The 25,925-nt window shown below is 39.5% G+C and overlaps 1 protein-coding gene and 1 pseudogene across 1 annotated transcript in view; one reads left to right on the forward strand and one right to left on the reverse strand.

The window, feature by feature from the left end:
- RARS (arginyl-tRNA synthetase) overlaps positions 1–25,925 on the forward strand; it is a 29,470-nt gene that overhangs the window by 588 nt on the left and 2,957 nt on the right. The window contains exons 2-12 of the mRNA XM_010863355.1: positions 960–1,094; positions 4,008–4,196; positions 5,295–5,403; positions 5,951–6,051; positions 7,295–7,416; positions 9,494–9,614; positions 11,355–11,484; positions 12,089–12,193; positions 16,919–17,097; positions 17,477–17,586; positions 22,463–22,568. Coding sequence (XP_010861657.1) covers positions 960–1,094; positions 4,008–4,196; positions 5,295–5,403; positions 5,951–6,051; positions 7,295–7,416; positions 9,494–9,614; positions 11,355–11,484; positions 12,089–12,193; positions 16,919–17,097; positions 17,477–17,586; positions 22,463–22,568 — 1,407 coding nt within the window. The remainder of the gene's footprint in view (positions 1–959; positions 1,095–4,007; positions 4,197–5,294; positions 5,404–5,950; positions 6,052–7,294; positions 7,417–9,493; positions 9,615–11,354; positions 11,485–12,088; positions 12,194–16,918; positions 17,098–17,476; positions 17,587–22,462; positions 22,569–25,925) is intronic.
- LOC105005382 lies at positions 6,064–7,283 on the reverse strand (annotated as a pseudogene).

Here is a 25,925-nt window from a genome sequence, read left to right on the forward strand (position 1 = left end):
TAGGGTGAGAGCAGGAGCCCTGGGCCCTGTTTGCAGCTCAGCACTCCGTTCTGTCCATGATACTGTGCAAGAGGAATCCTGAGATTCTTTTTTCTCAGCCCGTGTAGGGGTTGATTATCAAGCTGGGGTTTGCTTCTTGCCTTAAGTGTTCGTGGAGAAAGAACTGCAAGAGCTTGTCAAGAAGTGACAGTTTCCTTACATTCCAGGTGCAGGTGGGGAGGGGTGGGAGGATGGGGACCGCTTCATTGCTAAATCCGTCACAAGCTGGTCAAGTAAATTGTCACTTTCTTTATTATTTCGAGTCATATGGTCTTTTTCGGTGTGGGGACATAGGTATACTCTCAGTGGGTTGTGATAAGAAGAATGGAGATGATTTCTGAAAAGTGTTGAGCTCTGTGCCTGGAACACAGTATGCTCATTTATGGCACACTGTGTTTTTGTCTTTGCTGTAATTATGCCCAGATAAACAATCACATTTAAAGTGAGGAATCTCTCCTTGAATAACACAGTTTGGTAGCTTTATTTCTTTTGAATTGACATGTCTTTGGTTTGGGGTATTAGAGTAAAACATCTAGTCTAGGACTTAGGACACTGGAAACAAAGAGAGGATAAAAGGGGAAAGTCCTTTTGTCTCAGAAAAGGCAAAAGCAGAGGGACTTGAACCACAGAAGCAAGCCATCTGAAGGGGATCCGATTGCAGGCTTAAGACTCCTGTTCCTCCTCTCCAACACAAACAAATACTTTTTGCTTAGCAAGGATAGTATCAGTAATGTCATCAAAAAATGACATTGGTAATGTCATCAAAAACCACAACTTATCAAAGGCAAAGTCCTTAATTGCTGTCACCTCTACCATGCCCAGATGGAGAGGAGGGGAGATAAGGAAGTAAGTTTATGGTTCAGTTTATCACATCTGGGAGTTATCAATCATGATGGACCAAGGTGGCTGTTCTTTCCTAGGAAAAAGAGGTTAAGTTTCTGACTGCTGAAATTGATCGGTTGAAAAACTACAGCTGTTCAGAAGCTTCTGCAGATTTGGAGAAGTTGCGGGAAGAAAATTTAAAATTAAAGTATCGACTGAATATCCTTCGAAAAGTGAGTACTCTGGGCTTTGGTTTCATTCTGCAATTTAAATTATTGTGTCTTTTTAAAAATCCTTGTTAGTGAAAATACTGAAAGGAATTTGGCAAAAGGACTTAAACCCTGTCCTTTTCCCCTGCATTAGACAAGTTAGGAGTAAGTTGTTGGTGCAGATAATGGAGAAATTGCTGTTTTCCTTCTGGGCCCTTTAAATGTTTCATCATACTAAGTGTGTAGCCAGCTTAATTTTCAGTAATTGCTTATATCAAGTCAAAATATTTTTAACTACACCCACAGTCCTTCTCTGCTTTAAGTTGGTTATTTTACAGTTTTATTTTTGTGTTTTACAGAGTCATATTTGTGGGAAGGTTCTTTTCCCGTTAGTATTTTGGAACATTTTTTCCCATGAAGCTTGTGTTGTATTGGTTATTTCATGACTTCATAATCTTAACAGTGTTTATTGATTTTGTCAGAAAATTGAGCTTGCTTCCGTTGGGGCTTTAATTTCTTGGCCTGCTCTTCAGATCTACTGATGACACGTCCTGGGCGATGATGACCTCACTCCCATGATTGTTCGGCTCTGTGTGGTCTCTACTACTTTCAGGCAGGCTGCACTGGCATTATACCTTCTTTCCAAAGCTTCCTCTTATTTATTCATCTTAGACTCTGCCTGCCCCACTGCCATGAAGTCTTTTTTTATTACCTACTTTGAGTCTTCTAAAATAAAAAAATTACATTTCCAGGGAATTGTCCCCAAAATATCTCAACCTTTCTGATTACCTCATTCATTCTGCACTTATTTATATTCATTTCTCTGTTTATTTCACGTCAAAATTATTGTTAAATACCTGGTATGTGCTGGAAGCTGGGAGGGAGAAGGTACAAAAGGAAGTGTATTCTTTTGTTGTTGTTGTTGAAGTATAATTGCTTTACGACCTTCTGTTAGTTTCTCCTGTACAACAACTATGAATCAGCTGTGTGTGTACACATACACCCTCTCTCTTGGACCTCCTTCCCACCCTCCAATCCTCTGCTACGCAACACATGTGTTATATCCTTCAAAAAGTGAGTACTCTGGGCTTTGGTTTCATCCTGCAATTTAAATTATGGTGTCTTTTAAAAAAATCCTTGTTAGCGAAGATTCTGAAATTTGATAAAAGGACTCAAACCCCATCCTTTCCCCCTGCATTACACAAGGTAGGAGTAAGTTGTTGGTGCACATAATGGAGAACTTGAACTCCCTGTGCTACTCCCTGTTCCCACTAGCTGTTTTATCCATGGACATGTATTTATGTTGAACCTAATTGCCCAGCCCAGCCCACCCTCCCTCTCCCACGCTTGCACATCCGTTCTCTACCTTTGCTTATCTATTCCTGCCCTGAAATCTAGATTTTTCTAGATTTCACATACATGCGTTATATACAATATTTGTTTTTCTTTCTCTGACTTACTACACTCTGTTTGACAGACTTAGGTCCATCCACATCTCTACAAATCTCCCGTTGAGCTGTCATGTTCTTTTCAAGATTAAGTCTTACGTTAGTGTTTATTAGAAAAACAGGTACATTTTTTCATCAGTGACAATGTTAAGGTTGCTATGTGATGGTGCTCTTATTACAAAATCACAGATTTTGAGTTATCTCCTGATGCTAATTTTCTTATAAGTTCTGTTGTTTTAGGAGGGTGTTTTAGTTAGTTTGGGTTTTTTTTGCATAATGTGATGTTTCAGAATGCTTATATTGAATTGTAGCAAAGATGCTTGTACCATATGTAATATTTCTTCACCTCATGGAACTTAACATTTTAAAGGAGAAGAGAGTGTTCACCTTGAATCCTGGCTTTGCCTCTTCCCTTTATCATTTTTAGCAAGTTACTTAATCTCTAACCCACAAGGAAATGGTGATAGTAGTCACAAACTCCATTTTTGTTATGTAGGTGACGTAAGGCAATGCACATAAATAAAGCACTTGACTCCGCTCTTGACACTTGAATCACTCAGGAGCGCTCAGTTCAGTACTGCTCGAATAATAGTTTTCATTATTGTTGCCATTCATATTACACATCGACACTTTGACTAATGTAAACTCATGATTAGTGTGTAGACAGCACGTTCGTCTGTCTCTTTAGGCCATATCTTCTCAGTCACCAGCCATCTTGACCTGCTACATGGCGGGTACAGGGCTAGGTGCCAGAACTTTTGTTGTTTAGTTGCTTGTCCAACACTTCTGCAACCACACGGACCGTCACCTATCGGGATAGAACCATAAATAAGACACTTTCTTTGCAAAAGAATATTTAGAGAAATTTCAGATCTGTCCAAACACAGATAATTTGGAGAAGGTATGAAAAGTGCAATAATGGAGGTAATTAATTAATTATATACCATCTTAAATGAGTGTATTCCACTTCTGAGAAGGTGAGAGATAGGAAGTACCACGGGGTTATTTTGCAGGAAGACAAAACAATCTGTTACTCTGATACATTAATATTACCCATCAGTATTTTTGACCTGTTTCATTTCATGCTTGAAAGGGTCAGCGTTTTAATGAAGAGATTAAATGTTTTTATTGTTTTTGTCCATAGAGCTTTCAGTTCCAGCATTTGATAGGAAGTTATTTAGGATTGATTTTATATTATTTTCTCGGTGCTTTAGGAAGCTGAGAAAATCATCAGCCCCTTACTCCCTATTGCTGGCTTCTGTTATATTAAATAACTGTAGAAAGAAAGTACATGGGGAATTTTTACATGTATGTCTTAGATGCTGTGGGATAGACTTGTCCTATTAATGCTTCTCAGCACATCCTAAATATGAGAGTGTTACACTAGGAGTGTGTGTTACCTTTCAGTTTCAAGATACTTGAAGGCTTCTCAAAATATTTGGGAAATTTTTGTATAAAGTTTATTAACATTTACATTCTTTTCTTACAGAGTCTTCAAGCAGAAAGGAACAAACCAACCAAAACTATGATTAACATTAATAGCTGCCTGGAAGAGGTCTTTGGTTGTGCCATTAAGGCTGCCTATCCAGTTTTGGAAAATCCTCCACTGATTGTGACTCCAAGTCAGCAGCCCAAGTTTGGGGACTATCAGTGTAATAGTGCTATGGGCATTTGTCAGGTAATTATATTATTATAAAGCATTCTTTGTGCTTTGATTTTCTTAAGCATGACAGTTATCATTGCGTGCGTGCGTGCTCAGTCATGTCTGTCTCTTTTGCAACCCCATGGACTGTAACCCGCCAGGCTCCTCTGCCCGTGGGATTTCTCAGGCAAGAATACTGAAGTGCATTATCATTTCCTTCTCCAGGGAGCTTCCTGACTTGGGGATCAAACTCACGTCTCCTGCATCAGCAGGCAAATGCTTTACCACTGAGCCACCCGGGAAGCCCATAATTATCATTTACATAAATAATAGAGCATTGTATCCTCAGTAAAAACATTTTCCACAGTTCTGAAAAGCTTGAGGAAAGGGACTGTGTGTTTTTAATGTTTAAAAAGCATAAATTTTAATATTTAAATTATATATACTCAATATTTAAGGAAATAGCTGATACTGTTTTGGCACATTCCTCCTTTTGTGTCCAGGATAACTGACTTATTGTTGAGGAATTAGAAGTTAGCTAATTAGCACCAGCATTCCCATCAAATATTTGATGGAGATGTGTCTGTGAGATAGGCTTGTGTATTTCATGTTCAGTCAGAGGAGTTCCCTGTTTCTAATAGCTAATGTGTTAGTAGTTTATTGCGCTTGGTTTGGGACTTTTTGATTTCTTTTCATTGCTGAATAGAAAGGCTTCATCTAAAGAGATCAGATTTTTTCCTGGATAATTTTTGTGTGTCTGTGCTGGAGTTAAGTTTATAAGAGTGCTATTTACTACTCAAATCTGAATATTGCACACTTTCATGATTTGAAAATTAGAAATGTAAATATTCTGGAACAGGCATTATAACTAAAGACTTTAAAAGTCTTCATTAAGAAGTTCTAGACAGCTGTGGCAGCTCATTCTGAAAAGAGATCCTGTGGTTTTGGCACTTTTCCATTCCCCCGGCACTGTTGCTGTCTGATGCTTTAATCTCTCTCTCTTTACAAGGTCACTGGTCTCTGCTGCTGCCTTCTAATGAGTCTTGTGTCAGTTGAATCTGATGCTTTGTCAGCTGTGCGTTTCCTAGTAATTTGCTGAGACCTGTTGTGTAATCAATCATTTATGTTTTATAGATGCTTAAAACCAAGGAACAGAAAGTTAATCCAAGAGAAATTGCTGAAAACATTGTCAAACACCTCCCAGACAATGAATATATTGAGAAAGTTGAAATTGCTGGTCCTGGTATGTCATAATGTACTCTAAAGTAGTTCTATTGATTGCTGAGTCCTTTTGAAATAAGAAAAGAAAACCATTTTAAATATAAACATAAGGTTAAAACTCATGTACTGAACAAGATGATGAAAACACCTTGGATTGGGAGTTAGGAAACTGAGGTTTTAAACGAGACTTACTCACCTGGTTGTGGATGAGTTACTTTATTGCCTTGTCACTCAGTTTCTCATCAGCAAAAAGGAGATAGTGATGGCAGATACTCTGTGGCAGAAGGATCGTTTATTTTCTGTTAAGAGTTAAATCATTCGCTGGGAGTGAAGGGGTCCTGCATTAAGTAGGAAGCTTTCAGGAAAGTGGTGAAACTAGATGTGGAAACAGGGAGCTCATAAGAGGGCTCAAGCCAAGGCCCCAGGTGCTGTTGGAAGCCTGAAAAGTTTCACCAGAGCCACACTAGGGTTCTGGAGCCAGCATAAGTGAAATTGAGAAGTGCTTTGGGAGTAGCAATCTTCAAAGTTGGAAGCTATCTGATTTTTTTCTCTTCTCTGTTTTTCTTTAGGTTTTATTAATATCCACTTAAGAAAGGGCTTTGTATCACAACAGTTGACCAATCTCTTGGTGAATGGTGTTAAAATACCTTCCATTGGAGAGAACAAAAAGGTATATGTGTATTTTTTGATTGATAGCATAATACATTAGAACTCTATTAGCTGTAGCTAAAAATGGCTTTCACTTTTTATATTGAGATTTAACTATTCATATTTTGAGATTATGAACATAGCTGTGAAGTAACCTATCCACTGGGTCTTTTTGTTTTTTTGAAGCCTGGGATCTTCTGCCAGCCTTCAGTAGGTGATCTGTAGGAGTTGCTCCACATGCAGATGTATTTTTGATGTATTTGTGGGGAGGAAGACGATCTCCATATCTTAGTCCACCACTATCTTGAAAGTTCCCCCTTCCCCTGGGTTTTTTTTTTGTTTCCGGTTTTCCCACTTGAGTTTTATTTGGGCAGACCCGGGGACAGAGAGGGTCTACACCTAAAAGAAGGTGTTGGGCCTCTTGTTGGCGAAGTGTGGCTTGTGCTGGCAACGGAGGGCCTGGTGCGGCAGTGGGAACCTGATCTTGGAGTCTTGGGACTGCTTGACCGCTGGTCGGCGGCACTTGCTGGCTGCGATCTCCTCCACCTTCACGATCTGGATTGAGTGGGCCCAGGCTTGGTGCCAGTGCCCATGTCTCGGTAGCCCTGGGTGATGGCAACAGCTGTGGTCAGGTCCTGCTACTCCCAGTGCATGCTGTGGGAGTCACAGTGCAGCCAGATGCCGAAGTTCTTCACCCAAAGGGGAGATTTCTAACACCTGTCCACAGTAGACCATTTCCCCTGAGGATTTCTTCATCGTCTTCAGTGGAGACACAAAAGTACCAGAAGCGGGACTTGGCAACAGCGTGATTAGGCGCAAAAATTCTCATACGATAGAGGGGCAGCATGCAGCATTTGGGGGTCGGCAGGCAGCACCCCACCACCTTATACTCACAGAGTGTCCCTGAGGCCTTCATGGTGCTCTACCCACAATTGCCACCACCCTCGAAAAAGCTCCCCTGGGTCTTGATTGCTATATGATTTTTGTTTTCATTCCCCAAGGCATTTGAGGTAGCCAACTGATATTTATGAGTTGTCTCTGAAATAAAGAATAGATAACTTATTTAAACAGATTTGATTATTTTTCAATTAATGATGGACAAGTTCCATCAGAAATCCTAAAAGTTCCATCAGAAATCCTAATAGTTGCATTACAATCCAAGCTAATGTTTAAGCCTTGTTTATTATTAAATGTTATTAATGAATGTGTTAGCAAAAGAAAATGTTTATATCCCTCTCTAAAAAAATCTTTACTATTTATCCCAGGTTATAGTTGACTTTTCCTCTCCCAACATAGCTAAAGAGATGCATGTAGGCCACCTTCGGTCAACAATCATAGGCGAGAGCATGTGCCGCCTCTTTGAGTTTGCAGGATATAACGTGCTGAGGTACGTACTCTTGCCTTTCTTTGGAGATTTCTATAGAAAAGAAAGTTATCACTAGAGAAAGAACCTTTGATTAAATCAGTGATTCTTAAGTGTCTGCTTCATAATCACCCATTAGGCTTTTAAATTATATCTTTGGCCCCTCCTTTGGACTAATAGCTATTAAGACTTGGGGTGGATGTAGAACCAAGGGGAAAACTCCCTCATTTATTGCACAGATATTCCTTGAGTGCCTCCTGTATACTGCTGCTGCTAAGTCGCTTCAGTTGTGTCTGACTCTGTGCGACCCCATAGATTGCAGCCCACGAGGCTCCCCCGTCCCTGGGATTCTCCAGGCAAGAACACTGGAGTGGGTTGGCATTTCCTTCTCCAATGCAGGAAAGTGAAAAGTGAAAGTGAAGTCACTCAGTCGTGTCTGACTCTTCTCGACCCCATGGACTGCAGCCTACCAGTCTCCTTCGTCCATGGGATTTTCCAGGCAAGAGTACTGGAGTGGGGTGCCATTGCCTTTTCCGTCCTGTATACTAGAAGTATATATTTTAGTGGGAGAAGTAAGCAAGAAACAGATTGTACTGGACTTTGTAGCCCATGGTAGGAAATTGCAGTTTTATTAAATGCAGTGGGAAGCTTTTGGAGAGTCTTAGTAGGGCATATAATCTGATTAGAGATTGCCCTGGTTTCTTCAAATAAACTAGGCAAAGAAGGGAAAAGGAACTATAGTAATTAATTAGAAGTCTGTTTTAATAATCCAGCTAAGAGTTGACTCATTGGAAAAGACTGATGTTGGCAGGGATTGGGGGCAGGAGGAAAAGGGGACGACAGAGGATGAGATGGCTGGATGGTATCACCGACTCGATGGATTTGAGTTTGAACAGGGAGGCCTGGCGTGCTGCGATTCATGGGGTCACAAAGAGTCGGACACGACTGAGCAACTGAACTGAAGAGATGATCTGATGGTTTGAGGTTAGATGAAAGCAGTGAGGAATGAGAAGTGATTGGATTGATATATTTTGATGAATTTTGTCCACTGATATTTGCTAAGTCACTTCAGTCGTGTCCGACTCTGTGTGACCCCATAGACAGCAGCCCACCAAGCTCCCCCGTCCCTGGGATTCTCCAGGCAAGAACACTGGAGTGGGTTGGCATTTCCTTCTCCAATACATGAAAGTGAAAAGTGAAAGTGAAGTCCCTCGGTCGTGTCCGACTCTTAGCGACCCCATGGACTGCAGCCCACCAGACTCCTCCATCCATGGGATTTTCCAGGCAAGAGTACTGGAGTGGGGTGCGATCGCCTTCTCTGATATTTGGGAACTACTAAATTATACTGAAATAATTGGTTGAAAAGTTACGTTTTCATAAAATTATGGTAATGACCAACATTGACCTGACTGCCACTCTCCCAGTTAACTAAGCAATAAACAGATCACAGTCCATTCATAGGAACTTCATTCAGCAAATCCTGTAGGCCAGGTGTTTGCAGGCTCATTATTGGGTATCTAATGACAAACATAACAAACCTTGTCTTTGCCTCTCAGACCAGATGAGGAAACACCTTCATAAAAAGAACACTACTAAACATGATGTACTGGCACTTAATGTTTGTGGTTCCTAATGGAATATCAGTTCAGTTCAGTCGCTCAGTTGTATCCAACTCTTTGCAACCAACCCCACGGACTGCAGCATGCCAGGCTTCCCTGTCCGTGACCAACTCCTGGAGCTTGCTCAAACTCAAGTTCATTGAGTCGGTGATGCCATCCAACCATCTCATCCTCTGTCGTCCCCTTCTCCTCCCATCTTCAATCCTTTCCCAGCACCAAAGTCTTTTCAAATGAGTCAGCTCTTCACATCAGGTGGCCAAAGTATTGGAGTTTCAGCTTCAGCATCAGTCCTTCCAATGAATATTCAGAACTGATTTCCTTTGGGATTGGCTGGTTTGATCTCCTTTCAGTCCAAGGGACTCTCAGGAGTCTTCTCCAACTCTACAGTTCAAAAGCATCAATTCTTTGGCACTCAGTCTTCTTTATAGTCCAGTTCATGTTTATCATTTTTAAGTGGTTTTATGTTCTGTGTCTGATACTAGATTAAACCATGTAGGAGACTGGGGAACCCAGTTTGGCATGCTCATTGCTCACCTGCAAGATAAATTTCCAGATTACCTAACAGTTTCACCTCCCATTGGGGATCTTCAGGCTTTTTATAAGGTTTGGTGCCATTTATTTTTGTATTATTTGTGTGTCTATCAATTATCATAATTGTTTTCCTTAGGGAGTTTTAAATGGTATTTGAAGCTATTATGGGGTTAAATAAAAGTTGCTCCATTCTCTGTTCCTCATTGTAGCATGTTTGCTTTTATTGGTGTATGTTAAAAATTTAAATCTACAGCATTACCCATTCTTACGTGAATTTAGGAGTTTGTTAGTCAAAGTACATTTTAGTATTTCAAAATTTTGATGCTGCTGTTATCTTCCTGATTCTGTATGTTTTGAAAGCATTATTAAGTATAAACAGTTTTTTAAAGACAAATTTACCATAAACCATAATTTTAAATAAATCACTGTAGTAAACAGTCTTTGACTCTTTCACTTATCCGTATATAAACTTTTATTATATCAATTGTGGTTATAGTAACATTTTTGTATTGTACCTATTTAAAGTTTTATCATACTCTTTCGTGTTAATTTGTGACCACATCTTATTTTGGATTTGTAGACCAAAGTGTATGCTCCTTATTATTTGGTTTCCTCCCCCCCATTTTGGGGATGCTCAGTAAGTAACTTCATGTTTTTACTTGTAGGTTTACTTGTAGGTTGTACCTACATGTTTCTACATGTAAGTTTTCTCATTTTTAAAATTGTTTTCTTATGATAGAGTCCCAAGAATAGGATTACTGTATTAAGAAGTAATATAGTACTTAAAACTTTTTTTGGTTGGTTGGTAACTGGCTTTTTTAGAGGTTTTTTTTTAATCTTTTGGTATGTATTTTCTAATGAAAAGATTGAAAATTGTTTACTGGTATCAGTTAAGTGAAATAGCTATAATCTGCTGGAATTCTGTGCACTGAATACAATGGGCAAATCTATTAATGCCATATAATATTTAAAACACATTGCTGAATTTTAATACCAAGGATAAAAGAAAAACCATATATTTATAGTTTTTAAAACATACAGATCTGTGATTGCAAAGAGATACCTAGAATTTTCATCAGAATGTTATTGCTGGTTAGTTTGGGATAGGGTTAACAATATTTTTTTAATAAGCACGTTTTGCTTTCAAAGTAGATAGGAACCAATGAAAGCAATTTTTTTTATTTTTGGTTGCTCAGGGTCTTCGTTGCTCCACACAGGCTTTCTCTAGCTGCAGCTGCGGGGGCTGCTCTCTAGTTGCACGCTGGCTTCTCTCGTTGCAGAGCCCACGCTTGAGGCTCTCGGGCGTCAGTAGTTGTGGCGCACAGGCTTAGTTGCCCCACGGCATGTGGCGTCTTCGCAGACCAGGGATCAAACCTGTGTCCCCTGCACTGGCACGCAGATTTTTATCTGCTGTGTCACCAGGGAAGTCCATGATTTTATTTTTAATTACCACCCCCCCCAAAAAAAATTATTTAGAATGGAAATTAGAACCTGGAAAATTCAGCCTCATGTGTTAGCTGTACATTGTCATTCTCCCGGAACACAAGCACTAGTGTGAACTGGAAAGGTGGAGGTAGCATTGTGATCAAATGTTACATTTTTAAGGAAAATTATTTCAGAAGTAATAATTGGGTTTTATTAGCACATTCATTTGTAACAACATTCTTTGACTGTTGAGATAGAACACTTGTTCAACAGATCTAAATTTTTACTTCCTCTGTTTTTTGTGGGATTTTTTCTTTTTTTTTAGAAATGTGTTTTATCTAGAAATATGGGGCTGATTGTTTACAAACCTTGCCTTTTTTAATATAGGAATCCAAGAAGAGATTTGATACTGAGGAGGAATTTAAGAAGCGAGCATATCAGTGTGTTGTTTTGCTCCAGAGTAAAAATCCAGACATCATAAAAGCTTGGAAACTCATCTGTGATGTCTCCCGCCAAGGTAAGCTTCTGGGCTTTGTTTATTTTTCCAGCGAATACTACTGCATGTAGTTTCTTGAGTATTCAGAATTGACTTTGAATGACGTATTAAATATTCAAGGGCTAACAAATAGATTTTTTTTTCTTACATATTTTCTGAAATTGAAACTACAAAGAAAGTTTATTTATAAAGACAGGCAGGTGCAAAATTTAATTTCTTTAGAAGTCAGGAAAAATTAGTTAGAAAAAAAGTAGAAAGGAAAAAGATGCTATTCACATTAAGCATCCGAAGCTATAAAATCCTTACAAATAAATCTATCCAGAAATATGTAGGGCTAAAATGAAGGGAAATACACACCAGGGTGGAACAGAATGTTTGGGTAGAGTGTCATGCCACGTCCCCTAGTTCTCCATATTCATTTATGGTTTCAAGACAGTTCTGAGTGTTCAGACTTGACAGTGTTATCTGAAAGGTCACTTTGAAGAACAGATGAACACGAATAGCCAGTAGATCTTTGGAAGAGGCTGGTGGCTGTTTTGCCACACGAGGCAGTAAAATGTATTGTGTTACTGTAGGTTATCTTTTTAAATTATACATTCTCTTTATTTTATGACTTTTTCCCTAGAGTTTAATAAAATCTATGAGGCATTGGACATCTCTTTAATAGAGAGGGGAGAATCCTTCTATCAAGATAGGATGCATGATATTGTAAAGGAGTTTGAAGATAGAGGTAAGCACTCTTTTTTTATTTTTAACTTGATTGTACAAATTTTCAAACATAGGCAAAAGCAGAGAGAATATTACAGTGACATCCCAGCTTCATGCACTTGTCACCAACTTAATTATGAACACAGGCAGACCTTATTGTGTCTGTTACCTTCCTGTACACTGCTTATATAATTTCTTCTATAACTGCTTTGGTTTGTCTCTGAAACAACAGACCCTTCATCCCACCTCAAAACCATGATAGCGTTATCACTCCATGACAATTAATACTTCTTTCTTTTTTTTTTAATTTGTTTTTGGCTACGTCAGGTCTTAGTCACATCATGTGGAATCTTTCATTGCAGTGAACAGACTCTCTTGTGGCATGTGGCCTTCAGTAGTTGCTCTGTGCCCTGGTCCACTGGCTTAGTTGCTCTGACGTGTGGGATCTTAGTTCTTTGACCAGGGATTGGATCCTAGTTCCCTGACCAGGGATTGAACCCATGCCCCTGCATTGCAAGGCAGATTCTTAATCACTGGACCACCAGAGAGAAGTCCCAATGATTTCTTAATAGCAAGTCATGAGTTCACATTTCCTAAGCTGATTCAGAGTCTGCACATTACATTTGTTTAATATAAAATTTGTTAAGTCATGGGTTTCTCTCCATAGCCCCACACTTCTTTCTCATTTATTATTGAAGAAACTAGGCCATTTGTCTTACAGAGATTTCCGTATGGTGTTGTGTGGCATAATTCCTCTATCTGTATTTTCTAAAGAGGCTAGATTAAACTCTGATTTGTGTTTTCTTTTCTTGTTTTGTGTTGTTTATTTGTGAGAATGCCACTTTTTAGTTGACTCTCTTGTTACGATGTTAAGATGAATTAGTGGGTTCAGGTATTGTCAACCTGATCTGTCCTTTAATTTCCCCATTAGACTTTCCTCTAGTGGTTTTAGCCGCTATTGATGGTCATGACTTGGTTCTGTTGTTTTATTGGAGGTTGGGAATACAGCATTCTGTCGTTTCTTGGTTTGTTACCTGGAATTCTCCTGTGCAGAACTTTGTCGCATAATCATTTTGGTTAACCAGAGGTACGGTTCATAGGCAAACAGTATAAATGCTTGGTTCTTTCTTTATTTTTATTTACCAGTTTTCAGAATAGTAAACTAGTTTCTTAATATCTTCCAGATGTAACAACTGGATTATTTTTAGCATTATTGTAAATTAGGTTTAATATATTTTATATTTTCCAACTGTTTGCCTTTATTTTTTTAATATTCAAATTGTCTTGTATTTCACTAATGGTAGTCTCAAGTGGCTTTCCATTTTTTCCCCCTTGACCCTTAGAGTTTTTGATAGTTTACTTGTTTTCTGGACACAATATTTCAGGATAAGTTTGTACATTTCCTGCCTTAATTGTGGATTCAGCTCTTCTGTTATCTCCAGGGAAGCTTAGTTCCTTGAATGAGAAATGATACTTACTAATCACATTCTGGAAACTTAAGGACCATACTTTTAAGATAAGGAATTTTTAAAAGTTGTTTTAACTTGAGATATAGTTGATTTACAATTAATTTCTGCTTTACAGCAAAGTGACTCAGTTATATATATAAATTTTTTTTCATATTTTCCATTGTGATTTATCACAGAATATTCATCTTAGTTACCTGTGCTATATGATAGAACCCTGTTTACCCGTTCTGTGTATAGCAGTTTGGAACTACCAACTCCAGACCCCCTTCCCTCCCTCTAACTACAAGTCTGTTCTCTGTGAGTCTGTTTCTCTTTCGCAGGTAGGTTCATTTGTGTCATGTTTTAGAGCCCACGTGTACATTATATCACGATTTTGTCTCTGTCTGACTGCACTCAGTATGACAGTCTTTAGGTCTATCTGTGTTACTGTTAATGGCATCTCTGCCGAGGTCCAGCCCCGGCTGATCCAGGGTATTCGAAGGAGAGACGGCTTCAGCGACCTATTCAAATGTTAATTAGAGATAGAGTAATAGAATGAGGATAGCTCAGTAGGAAAATTCAGTGGAGAAAAGAAGCTGAGTAGCTTGGTTTACGTGGAAAATCAATATAACCCGTGACACCAGGTTAGCTCTGACCACGGAAGCCGCAGGCGCCCTCTCGAATAGCGGAAGGTGCCCACCTTAGACACCTTCTTGAGTGGGTCTTAGAAACCCAGGCAAATAAATGGTCGCAGAGGATTTCCACGCTCCAGATGGAGACTCAGCTGGAAATTGAGGGGAAGAATGACATGGGGAGACCAAGCTTTGGTGAGCAAGGCCCGTAGCTTTATTTTCAACAGGGGCTTTTATACCCTAAGTTACACATAGAGGATAATAGGGGATGCAAAGTCAGCAGTCTTTGATCCTTATCAAAAACCAGGGTTTCTTTCCTGCAGATTTATCGTATACAAATGGTTTAGGTGATTTACATCATCTTCTGGCCAGAAGGCCTATTAACATTTTATGACTCTTGACAAAGACTGATTTTCTCTAAGAGTAATTATTTTAAGGTTTGGCGCCATCTTCCGAAGGTGTTAGATAAAATTGCATTCCTATAGGGCGGATGTGTAATGGGTTTACGACAAAGGAAAGAATTTATTACCTTAAGGGTCTAAAGTTGCTAACACCAAGGCCACTACTTATTTTTTCTACATACCAACTATTAATTAATACACATTCAAGGATACAATACAGAGGATGTGGAAACTTGGCAGCAAGCATTGGCTCATCAATGAAATCTTTTACTAGTTTTATTCTGACAGTTTCTAACTCTCTCAGAAGCTCTAAGCTATTTGAATATCTTAAGCTTCCCATGCCTCTCGAGGCTGGGAGACTGTAAACAATTGTATGCATAGCTGTAGGAGCCCGGGTAAATTTGTCAGGCGTGTTAGAGAGCCATCTGAGGGGTTTGGATTTAAACACTCCTAATTGCCCAGGAACTTTATTAATTGGAGCTGTTAGTTAACTCTTTGACAGAGAGAGCGAGATGGTGGTGGGGGTGGGGGACAGTCCCCAGTAAAGTCCGAGGTGAGAGCACAAAGCAATAAAGGAGGCAGACTCTGGCTTTTTTGGGGGGGTAGATGCTCGAGAATATCCAGGGGGACTCCTGAGGCTCGATCTCGCCTTTGCGTATGCCAAGCCTCCTTCCTCATGACCTTTGTCACGAGTGGAATGCCTCACCGGCTCCCGGCACATCTCATTCTTTTTTATGGCTGAGTAGTGTCCCGTTGTATGTGTATGCCATGTCTTCTTTATCCACTCATCTGTCAATGGATATTTAGGTTGTTTCCATGGCTGTTATGAATAGTGCTGCTGTGAAGACAGGGGTGCATGCATCCTTTTGAATTATAGTTTTATCCAGATATATGCCCAGGAATGAGATTGCTGGATCATACAGCAACTCTAGTTTTTGTTTATTGGGGAACCTCCATACTGTTTGCCATAATGGCTGCACCTGTTTATATTCCTACCAGTAATGTAAGAAGGTTCCCTTTTCTCTACACCCTCTCCAGCATTTGTTATTTGTAGACGTAGGTAAAAAGATTTTAATAATGAGAAAAGAAGCTGGCCATATTAGTCATGCTAGCAGAAAGGAGGAATTCAACAAAGCAAGGCAAAGCAAGTGTGGGGTCCTTAGAAATAGTTTAGGATATTGGAGGGAGACTGTATTCCTTGCTGTAAGGGGAAGATGAGAATCCAGATTGTCATAATGTGAGAAACACTTTAATTGTGACATTATTTTGTACTCATAACAAGAAAAGTAATGTCCATTAAAGAAAGAAAAGAAGCACAAAGAAATTAGTAACTTCCCAAGGTTACATAGCTAATAACTGCTAAGTCAGGATTCAAACCTGGGAAGTCTGGCTTCAGAGTTTGTTTTTAACCAGGATTTTGTACTGCCTTCACCCTACCAAGCATCAGTTTTCTAAAATGTTAAAGGAAAAAGGCAATAGTAATAGTATTTACTGCATAGAGTTATTGTGAAGGTTGAATTTAAGACTCAATATAGTATTTAGCATATAGTAGCACACACTGAGGAGAAGGAAATGGCAACCCACTCCAGTGTTCTTGCCTGGAAAATCTCATGGATGAGGAGCCTTGTGGGCTGTAGTCTGTGGGGTTGCTAAGAGTCTGACATGACTGAGCAACTTCACTTTCACTTTTCACTTTCATGCATTGGAGAAGGAAATGGCAACCCACTCCAGTGTTCTTGGCTGGAGAATCCCAGGGATGGCGGAGCCTGGTGGGCTGCTGTCTATGGGGTCGCAGAGTCAGACATGACTGAAGCAACTTAGCAGCAGCATACTCTGAAATATGGCTGTTTTTACCATCATGTTCCTTATTGTCCCTTCTTGCATCCAAGAATTTTGCCTTTTTCATCATGAGTGTATGAACATGATTTTATTTTTTCCATTTTACTAGTCATTTCAATGCTGAATCCTGCCATGTTTGTGCCCTGAACTCTGTTGTAGTTGTAACTCGAAAACTATAAATGAATGAATACATTTTAAGAGGTAATGATAGAAATTGCATCTTTCTCCCCAAGGAAGCTATGGCTTCTGCTTGAAAGCAAAGCACAGATTGCCATGTTTTGTGTCTGCTGGGCAGGTGGACGACTCCTCATAGAGTGAAATGCTCTATGAAGAGTTTGGCAGCCAGGTGTCGTGTTACTTTGGGAAACTACCAGGAACACTCCCTGGGTGCCCAGACACAGTTTTCTCTTTTTCTCTTTTCTTCTAGGATTTGTGCAAGTGGACGATGGCAGAAAGATTGTGTTTGTTCCGGGATGTTCTGTACCATTAACCATAGTAAAATCGGATGGAGGTTATACCTATGATACATCTGACCTCGCTGCCATTAAACAAAGACTGTTTGAGGAAAAAGCAGATATGATCATCTATGTGGTGGACAATGGACAAGTAAGTTTGTACATTTGTATCAACTTGCATTGTCTGATTGGAGGTAAGGCAGTATGGTGAAGCATTTGGCACTCAAAAACCCTGTAAATTTTCCTCAAAGACGGAAATTCAGAAAAGTGATATGAGAGAGAGAGCAGGGTTTGAATTTGGCCAAACTTGTTCACTTCTCAGTTTTCCCACTTGTCTCTGTAAACTAGGAAGGATGTTCCCTTATTCTCATAAATAAGGAATAAAGAAGAGCTTCTATAACTTTACTTGCCTTAAAAGGTTAGTGAGTGATTTGAATTTTACAAATCTTTATTCCTAAGTAGAAGAGCTTTAAGTCATTTTTTAAATTAGAAAGTTTAGCAAGTAACTTTCTCTTTCTATTTCTTTATAGTCTTTACACTTCCAGACAGTATTTGGTGCTGCTCAAATGATTGGTTGGTATGACCCTGCCGTAACTCGAGTGTCTCATGCTGGATTTGGTGTGGTGCTGGGGGAAGACAAGTGAGTCTGCAAATGTGAAGGTGGTAACAGCGCCCGACCCCCAGATTCTTCAGTAGAGACCGTTTCATTTGATACCAGAGTCTGTATAAGCTGTAGTATGTACGCAGCCAAGCTGTTCCGTACCTGTGTCTCATCACTGCCAGAGAGTGCAGCCTTTTAGGAAGAATTGAGAGATTTTTACATCTTCCATTTAATATTGTCTTAGGATCCCTTAGTTATTTAATTACCACATCATTTTTGATTTGGAGACATGGCCTAAATTCTGCCATCACATAAAAGTGGGTGATGTTTCTAAAAGCTTCATGAAGTAGCTCAAGGTGCTTAACATGCCAATGTGCAAAAATCCTAACTAAGCATATAAAAGGCCTGCTGCTGCTGCTAAGTCGCTTCAGTCACGTCCGACTCTGTGCGACCCCATAGACGGAAGCCCACCAGGCTCCCCCGTCCCTGCTGGGATTCTCCAGGCAAGAACACTGGAGTGGGTTGCCATTTCATTCTCCAATGCATGAAAGTGAAAAGTGAAAGTGGGTCGTGTCCAACTCTTCGTGACCCCATGGACTGCAGCTACCAGGCTTCTCCGTCCATGGGATTTTCCAGGCAAGAGTACTGGAGTGGGGTGCCATTGCCTCCTAGCCCTACCCAAATAAATGTCAGGGTATTTATTTTAGATGTAAGGTTATATGCAGACAAAATACCTTAGATAAAACATATAATTCTGTATAGCTGCACTTTTTTTGTAATTGGAAGACACCTGGTCCTTAAGGTATTCACGGTCCTAAGAAAGTGCTAAAAATCAAACACGTGAGTATTGCTTTAGAGTATCTTATTTTCCTGTTCTGTTTTCTTTTGACTAACATTTAGATGATTATTCCTACAATTGGGAGAAAATTACCACATTTACTTTTCTTTTTTTTTGCCTTGGAAGTCTCTATTTTTTTATTTTATTTTTTTTTTCATTTTAAATTTAAATTTATTTATTTTAATTAGAGGCTAATTACTTCACAATATTGTATTGGTTTTGCCATACATCAACATGAATCCTCCACGGGTGTACACGTGTTCCCAATCCTGAACCCCCCTCCCACCTCCCTCCCCGTACCATCCCTCTGGGTCATCCCAGTGCACCAGCACCAAGCTTCCTGTAAATGTGCTTCCTAAAAAGCACATTTACTTTTTATGTCTGATATTTATCACCAATAATTATATGTCAGCATTTGTTTATCATGTAATGGCTAGAGGATTTTTTGTTTTTGTTTTTGTTTTTTTTATATAATTTATTTTTTTTATTGAAGGATAATTGCTGAACAGAATTTTGTTGTTTTCTGTCAAACCTCAACATGAACCAGCCATAGGTATACAAATATCCCCTCCCTTTTGAACTTCCTCCCATCTCCCTCCCCTCTAGGTTGATACAAAGCCCCTGTTTGAGTTTTCTTAGCCATACAGCAAATGCCTGTTGGCTATGTTACTCTTCCCATACATCTCACCCTCTCCCCATGTCCACAAGTCTAGTCTCTATGTCTCTTTCTCCATTGCTGCCCTGTAAGGAAATTCTTCAGTACCATTTTCCTAGCTTCCATATATATGTGTTAGAATACGATATTTATCTTTCTCTTTCTGACTTACTTCACACTGTGTATAGGTTCTAGGTTTATCCACCTCATTAGAACTGACTCAAAGGCATTCCTTTGTATGGCTGAGCAATATTCCATTGTGCATATGTACCACAACTTCATTTATTCATCTGTCGATGGACATCTAGGTTGCTTCCATGTTCCAGCTGTTGTAAATAGTGCTGCAGTGAACAATGGGATACATATGTCTTTTTCACTTTTGGTTTCCTCAGGGTATATACCTAGGACTGGGATTGCTGGGTCATATGATGGTTTTATTCCTAGTTTTTAAAGGAATCTCCATACCATCTTCCATACTGGCTGTATCAATTTACATTTCCACCAACAGTGCAAGAGTGTTCCCTTTCCTCCACACCCTCTCCAGCACTTACTGTTTGTAGACTTTTTGATGGTGGCCATTCTGACTGGTGTGAGGTGATATCTCATTGTGGTTTTGATTTGCATTTCTCTAATAGTGAGCGATGTTGAGCATCTTTTCATGTGTTTATTAGCCATCTGTATGTCTTCTTTGGAGAAATGTCTGTTTAGGTCATTTTCCCACTTTTTGATTGGGTTGTTTGTTTTTCTGGTATTGAGTTGTATGAGCTGCTTGTATATTTTGGAAATTAAACTTGTGTCAGTTGTTTCATTTGCTATTGTTTTCTTCCATTCTGAGGGTTGTCTTTCACCTTGCTTATAGTTTCCTTTGCTGTGCAAAAGCTTTTAAGTTTAATCAGGTCCCACTTATTTACTTTTGTTTCCATTACTCTAGGAGGTAGGTCATAGAGGATCTTGCTTTGATTGATGTTATCGAGTGTTCTGCCTATGTTTTCCTCTAAGAGTTTTATAGTTTCTGGTCTTATATTTAGGTCTTTAATCCGTTTTGAGTTTATCTTTGTGTATGGTGTTAGGAAGTGTTCTAATTTCATTCTTTTACATGTAGCTGTCCAGTTTTCCCAGCACCATTTATTGAAGAGGCTGTCTTTGTTCTATTGTATATTGCCTCCTTTGTCAAAAATAAGGTACCCATAGGTGCATGGGTTTATTTCTGGGCTTTCTGTCTTGTTCCATTGATCTTTATTTCTGTTTTTGTGCCAGTACCATACTGTCTTGATGACTGTAGCTTTGTAGTATAATCTGAAGTCAGGAAGGTTGATTCCTCCAGCTCCATTCTTCTTTCTCAAGACTGCTTTGACTATTCGGGGTCTTTTGTGTTTCTATATGAATTGTTAAATTTTTTGTTCTAGTTCTGTGAAAAATGTCATTGGTAATTTGATAGGGGTTGCATTGAATCTGTAGATTGCTTTTGGTAGTATGGTCATTTTCACAGTATTGATTCTTCCTACCCTGGTTGTATTGTTTTAGATATCTGCATTCATGTAATTATGGTGTCCTACACCATAAAAAAAAATTATCAGGGATAGCTAGCCAGTGGCATCCTACCATATTTTAAACATTGATATTAAAATGCTCAAATTCAGACCTCCCTTGGTGGTCCAGTGGTTAAGACTCTGAGCTTCCACTACACGGGCGTGGGGTTCAGTCTCTGGTCAGGGAAGTTATGCATGCCGTGCAGTGTGGCCAAAAAAAATAAATAAAATGCTCAGATTCTGCCGTCTATTTTTTTAGTGAATTTTTCTTTTTTTAAGGCTTTTTACAATAAAAAATTTATCATTTTTTTTGATCAACTTCCTGTGTATTGAGCACCCACTGTTCATGGCATTGGCTGGGTGCTCCACAGTGTGTACATGAAGATAACATAAAACACGTCCTCTTTCCTGAAGAAGCCTGTCCTCTAAAGCAGAGCAGTTCCCTTTGGAGCCTGTTAAAATACACATGCCAGGCCCTCCCAGGAGAGCTAATGACTTTCTAGGTCTGCAGTGGGTAGTAGGCATCTGTTTTTGAAAGCTCTTTTTGATATTCAGCTGTGCGTCCCTCTCTAGAACCACTGGTGAGAGGAGAAGAGAGGACCCACACACACGAAAGATAAAGATTCAAGGCAGGCACAGTAGGGAGTAACAGGAAAGACCAGATTTTGCCAAGAGGAGACGTCCTTAAGGAAGGCTTTCTTAGCATTTTGCCTAGGCTTTATGATGGGTATCATTTCATCACACAGAAGGTTTGGAAGTTGTTGGATTCTCAAGGATGGGCGGGGGTGACATAAGGAAAGCCTGGGAAATCATGTAGTTTTGGAATAATAAAGGAGTTTAATTCCGTAATAAAGGGCAAGATGATCCCTTTTAAAGGCAACTTTGAACATACAACTTTAACAGGAAGTATCACAGGCACTTTGGCAGACTTTGTGTTCAATAGAAAAGCATGCTTCCTTTGTATCATTGTTGGGATTGAACAATGTTTTTAATTTAAAAGGAAAAAAAAGACAGTATCTTGCAAACTTATTTAATAGGTAAAATTCAATTTTCATGAGATGCTTTTTAACAGTGCAGTTGCCCAGGGCAGTGCTTATCTGTACTTTTGCCCCATCCACAAAGATTCTGATTTCAGTGGGTATGAGTAGGGCCCTGACATCCAGTTTTAAAAGTTCTCAGGCTGATTTTGATATGTTCTTAGGGTTGCTGCTAAGCTGCTAAGTCACTTCAGTCGTGTCCGACTCTGTGCGACCCCACTGACAGCAGCCCACCAGGCTCCCCTGTCCCTGGGATCCTCCAAGCAAGAACACTGGAGTGGGTTGCCATTTCCTTCTCCAATGCATGAACGTGAAAAATGAAAGGGAAGTCGCTCAGTCGTGTCCGACTCTTAGCAACCCCATGGACTGCAGCCTACCAGGTTCCTCCATCCATGGGGTTTTCCAGGCAAGAGTACTGGAGTGGGGTGCCATTGCCTTCTCTGGTTGGCTACCACTATAAAGGTGGAATTACTAGTCAGGAAAATGCAAGTGAGATTCCAGTTAAGAATTTCCTCCCAAGCAATTCTAGAAGCAAAAGTATTAAATAATTCTCTAAGAAGGCAAAACAACTAACCCAAACCTCGTGTTCAGGAAAATGAACAAATGCCTTCTTTCTTTCCCTTTTAGGGACTGTATTAAAAATGGATATGTAGAGAATGCTACTAGGAGCCTAAAGCATAGAATGCTTGGAGTAGAGGGTTATAGATGAGAGACACTTGGGAGTGTCTACTTTTCTTTTGTCAACCACCCTAGTTGTCAACTGAATAAAGTGATGTCAAACCTTAACTTTCAAAGATTTCTAAGTTGGAAGGTCTGCTTCAAAATGTGTTTAATCGGGACATTTAAATTTTATTAGGAAGAAGTTTAAAACACGATCGGGTGAAACAGTGCGCCTCATTGACCTCCTGGAAGAAGGACTAAAACGCTCCATGGACAAATTGAAGGAAAAAGAAAGAGACAAGGTAATCCAAAGACTGACTTGTATATTGTGTAGCATGCATTTTGTTGTGGTTTTTCATTTTTGTTTTTATTGAGAGAACTGGGAAGGTTTATAAGCAGTCAGTCAACTTCTGACAGGCTTATATCTCAGGTTATTGCACAGTTAGTTTCATGAATTGCTGAGTGTTTATTGTGAAAATGTAGTTCGTAGCTATTACAAAAGACCATGGCCTTTTCTTCCTTTGTTAACGTGGCATAGACTCTCTGCTGCTGCTTGGCAGTTCACCTGTCACTGCTTTGAAGCAATGACAGGAGAATACTGAAGACTGAGGCGGTTTGAGTGAATAGCCTACATTAGAGTGTACATCTGCTGAGCTCCTTTCCCTGGGAGCGTGTGAAGAGTCGTCATTAGCAGTAACACCGACCACACGAGGCTTCCCTTGAGCCCACAGAGTAGGCGACGTGATGGCCTTTCATAGCACCCTTAGAAAGGACTGTGGTTGGATTTGTGTGAAATTTGGATGAACTGCATCAAAGTAGGGAAAAAATTTTTTTTTTTTTACTATAAAATAGAGGTCAGAGATTGAGTCAAAGGATCTTAGGTCTTTTACATTCCAGCAGTCAAATGGAATGAACATAACTACTGTAAACAGAAGAGTAAAATTATAGAAAGAGACACAGAATAGGATTAAATGTAGACATGAATGAGCCAAACAAAAAAGGGGTCTTCGAGGACATACTCTGGTTGGTTTGGGTAGATCACTAATAATCCAGAGAGCATGAAGGCAGGCTCTAAGGGAACATTCTCCCCACCTGTTCCATTTCCATTGTTTGCAAAGTGAAACATGAAATTGTTTTTTATTGTTTCCAGTTGGTGGTTGTCAAGTGTACCCAGTTGGTATCTCCAGAATGGTTTTGCCTTTTAGTCCTGGCCTAGGTATAAGTGGCAGTCAGATGAAAAGTGGAAAATTCAGTCACTAATCAGTTTGTTTAGTCTGCATAGTAACAAAAACTGCTTTAACTATTTGGCCATTTCAGCTACTATTTTTAATCTACATAGAGTAAATGTAAAGCTTGATGAATTTTTATACACACATATATACACACTGCTGCTGCTGCTAAGTCGCGTCAGTCGTGTCCGACTCTGTGCAGCCCCATAGACGGCAGCCCACCAGGCTCCTCTGTCCCTGGGATTCTCCAGGCAAGAACACTGGGGTGGGTTGCCATTTCCTTCTCCAGTGCGTGAAAGTGAAGTTGCTCAGTTGTGACCATGCTAACATCAACCAATCAAGTTATATCTCTGTCACCCCAGAAAGTTTCCTATCACCATAGATCATTTTTGTTTATTTGAGGAGTTTAAATGAAAGCATAAAGTATGTGCTGTTTTCCAGGTATATCAGTAGTTCTTTTTACTGCTAGATAATAGTATTAATGTGTTTCTTCTGTTGAAGGACATTAGGGTTGTTTCTGTTTGTTGACTGTTAACGAATAAGAAGCTGTTAATAATTTCAGCATTTCTGTTCAAGCCACCTTTTGGGTACACGCACTTTTCTCTTAGATGTATATCTAGGAATGGCATTTCTGGGTTGTAGGGTGGGCTTACATTTAACTGTTTTAAAAATTGCCAAGGAGAGAGTTACAAGCGTTATATACTCCCATCACTAGTACGATTGTTCCAGTTGCCCTGTATCTTGCCACATAACTGGTTTTGTGAGTCTTACTTTAATAGCTTTTCTGGTGAATATGTATTAGCATCTCACAAGTTAAAATTTGCATTTCTCTGATGAGTAACTAACGTTAACTGTTGCTTTTTGATCATCAGGGTATCTTTTGTGAATAATACGTTCAAGTCTTTTGCGTAGTGTTTGTTTTAGACCATCCATTTATATTTATCCACATATTTACACTTTCCTGTGAACTTTATTCCTCCTTGCAGTTTCTAATTGCCTAGGTGTGGTTTGGAGAGGGAAGTAGAGTATTTCCTTCTTTCCTTTGTATTTATCTTGCTTGAAGTTGCTGACTTTTCTGAGCGTTGGGTTCCTCATCAGTTTAGGAAAATTCTCAGCCATATCTCTTCAAACATTGCATCTTTGCCCCATTCTGTTGTGGAATCCAAGTACATACATTATGTTAGAACTTCTGACTGTGTCCCAGAGTGTTTTTTCACTTTTTTTTTTTCCTATTTTTCTCCTCTATATGCTTTATTTTGGATATTCTAAATACCTTAATCATAGTTTTCCATTTTGAAATAATTTCAGACAAAAAAAATTATAAAATAGTACAAAGTATTCCCATATCAGCCTCCCCAAATATTAACATCCTATAGATGTAGTATGATTTCAAAACCAAGAAATTAACATTGCTACAGTACAGTTCACTAATCTGCAGACCTTAGTCAGATTTTGCCATTTGTCTTTTTCTAGTCCAGGATCACATGTTGCATTTAGTCTTCATGTTGTCTTAATCTTTTTTAATCTGGGCAGTTCCTTGCTCTTTCTCTTTCATCATCTTGACACTTATTGTCAGGTTTTCTGTGGAATGTCCTGCAGCTGGGTTTATCTGGTATTTCTTCATGATTAAATTCAAGTTATACCGTCTTAGGAAGATAAGTTTCCTTCTCACTTCAGTATTTCAGGAGGCACACGATGTTGCTGTGTCTCATGATTATTAACATTAATCTTGCTCACTTTTGTTACGGTGATACTATCAGTTTTCTCCATTGTGAAGTTACTGTTTATCCTCTTTGTAATTAATAAGTATTCTTTAAATGATTCCAGACTTTTAAAAGGTGTATCAGTGTCAGACTTTATTTTTCTGGGCTCCAAAATCACTGCAGATGGTGACTGCAGCCATGAAATTAAAAGGCGTTTACTCCTTGGAAGGAAAGTTATGACCAACCTAGATAGCATATTCAAAAGCAGAGGCATTACTCTGCCAACAAACGTTTGTCTAGTCAAGGCTATGGTCTTTCCTGTGGTCATGTATGGATGTGAGAGTTGGACTGTGAAGAAGGCTGAGCGCCGAAGAATTGATGCTTTTGAACTGTGGTATTGGAGAAGACTGTTGAGAGTCCCTTGGACTGCAAGGAGATCCAGCCAGTCCATTCTAAAGGAGACCAGTCCTGGGTGTTCATTGGAAGGACTTATGCTGAGGCTGAAACTCCAATTTTTTGGCCACCTCATGCGAAGAGTTGACTCATTGGAAAAGACTCTGATGCTGGGAGGGATTGGGGGCAAGAGGAGAAGGGGATGACAGAGGATGAGATGGCTGGATGGCATCACTGACTCGATGGACATGAGTCTGAGTGAACTCTGGGAGTTGGTGATGGACAGGGAGGCCTGGCATGCTGCAATCCATGGGGTCGCAAAGAGTCGGACATG

This window comes from Bison bison, unplaced genomic scaffold (assembly GCF_000754665.1).
Source record: "Bison bison bison isolate TAMUID 2011002044 unplaced genomic scaffold, Bison_UMD1.0 scf7180017864490, whole genome shotgun sequence".
In the NCBI taxonomy this organism is placed as follows: domain Eukaryota; kingdom Metazoa; phylum Chordata; class Mammalia; order Artiodactyla; family Bovidae; genus Bison; species Bison bison.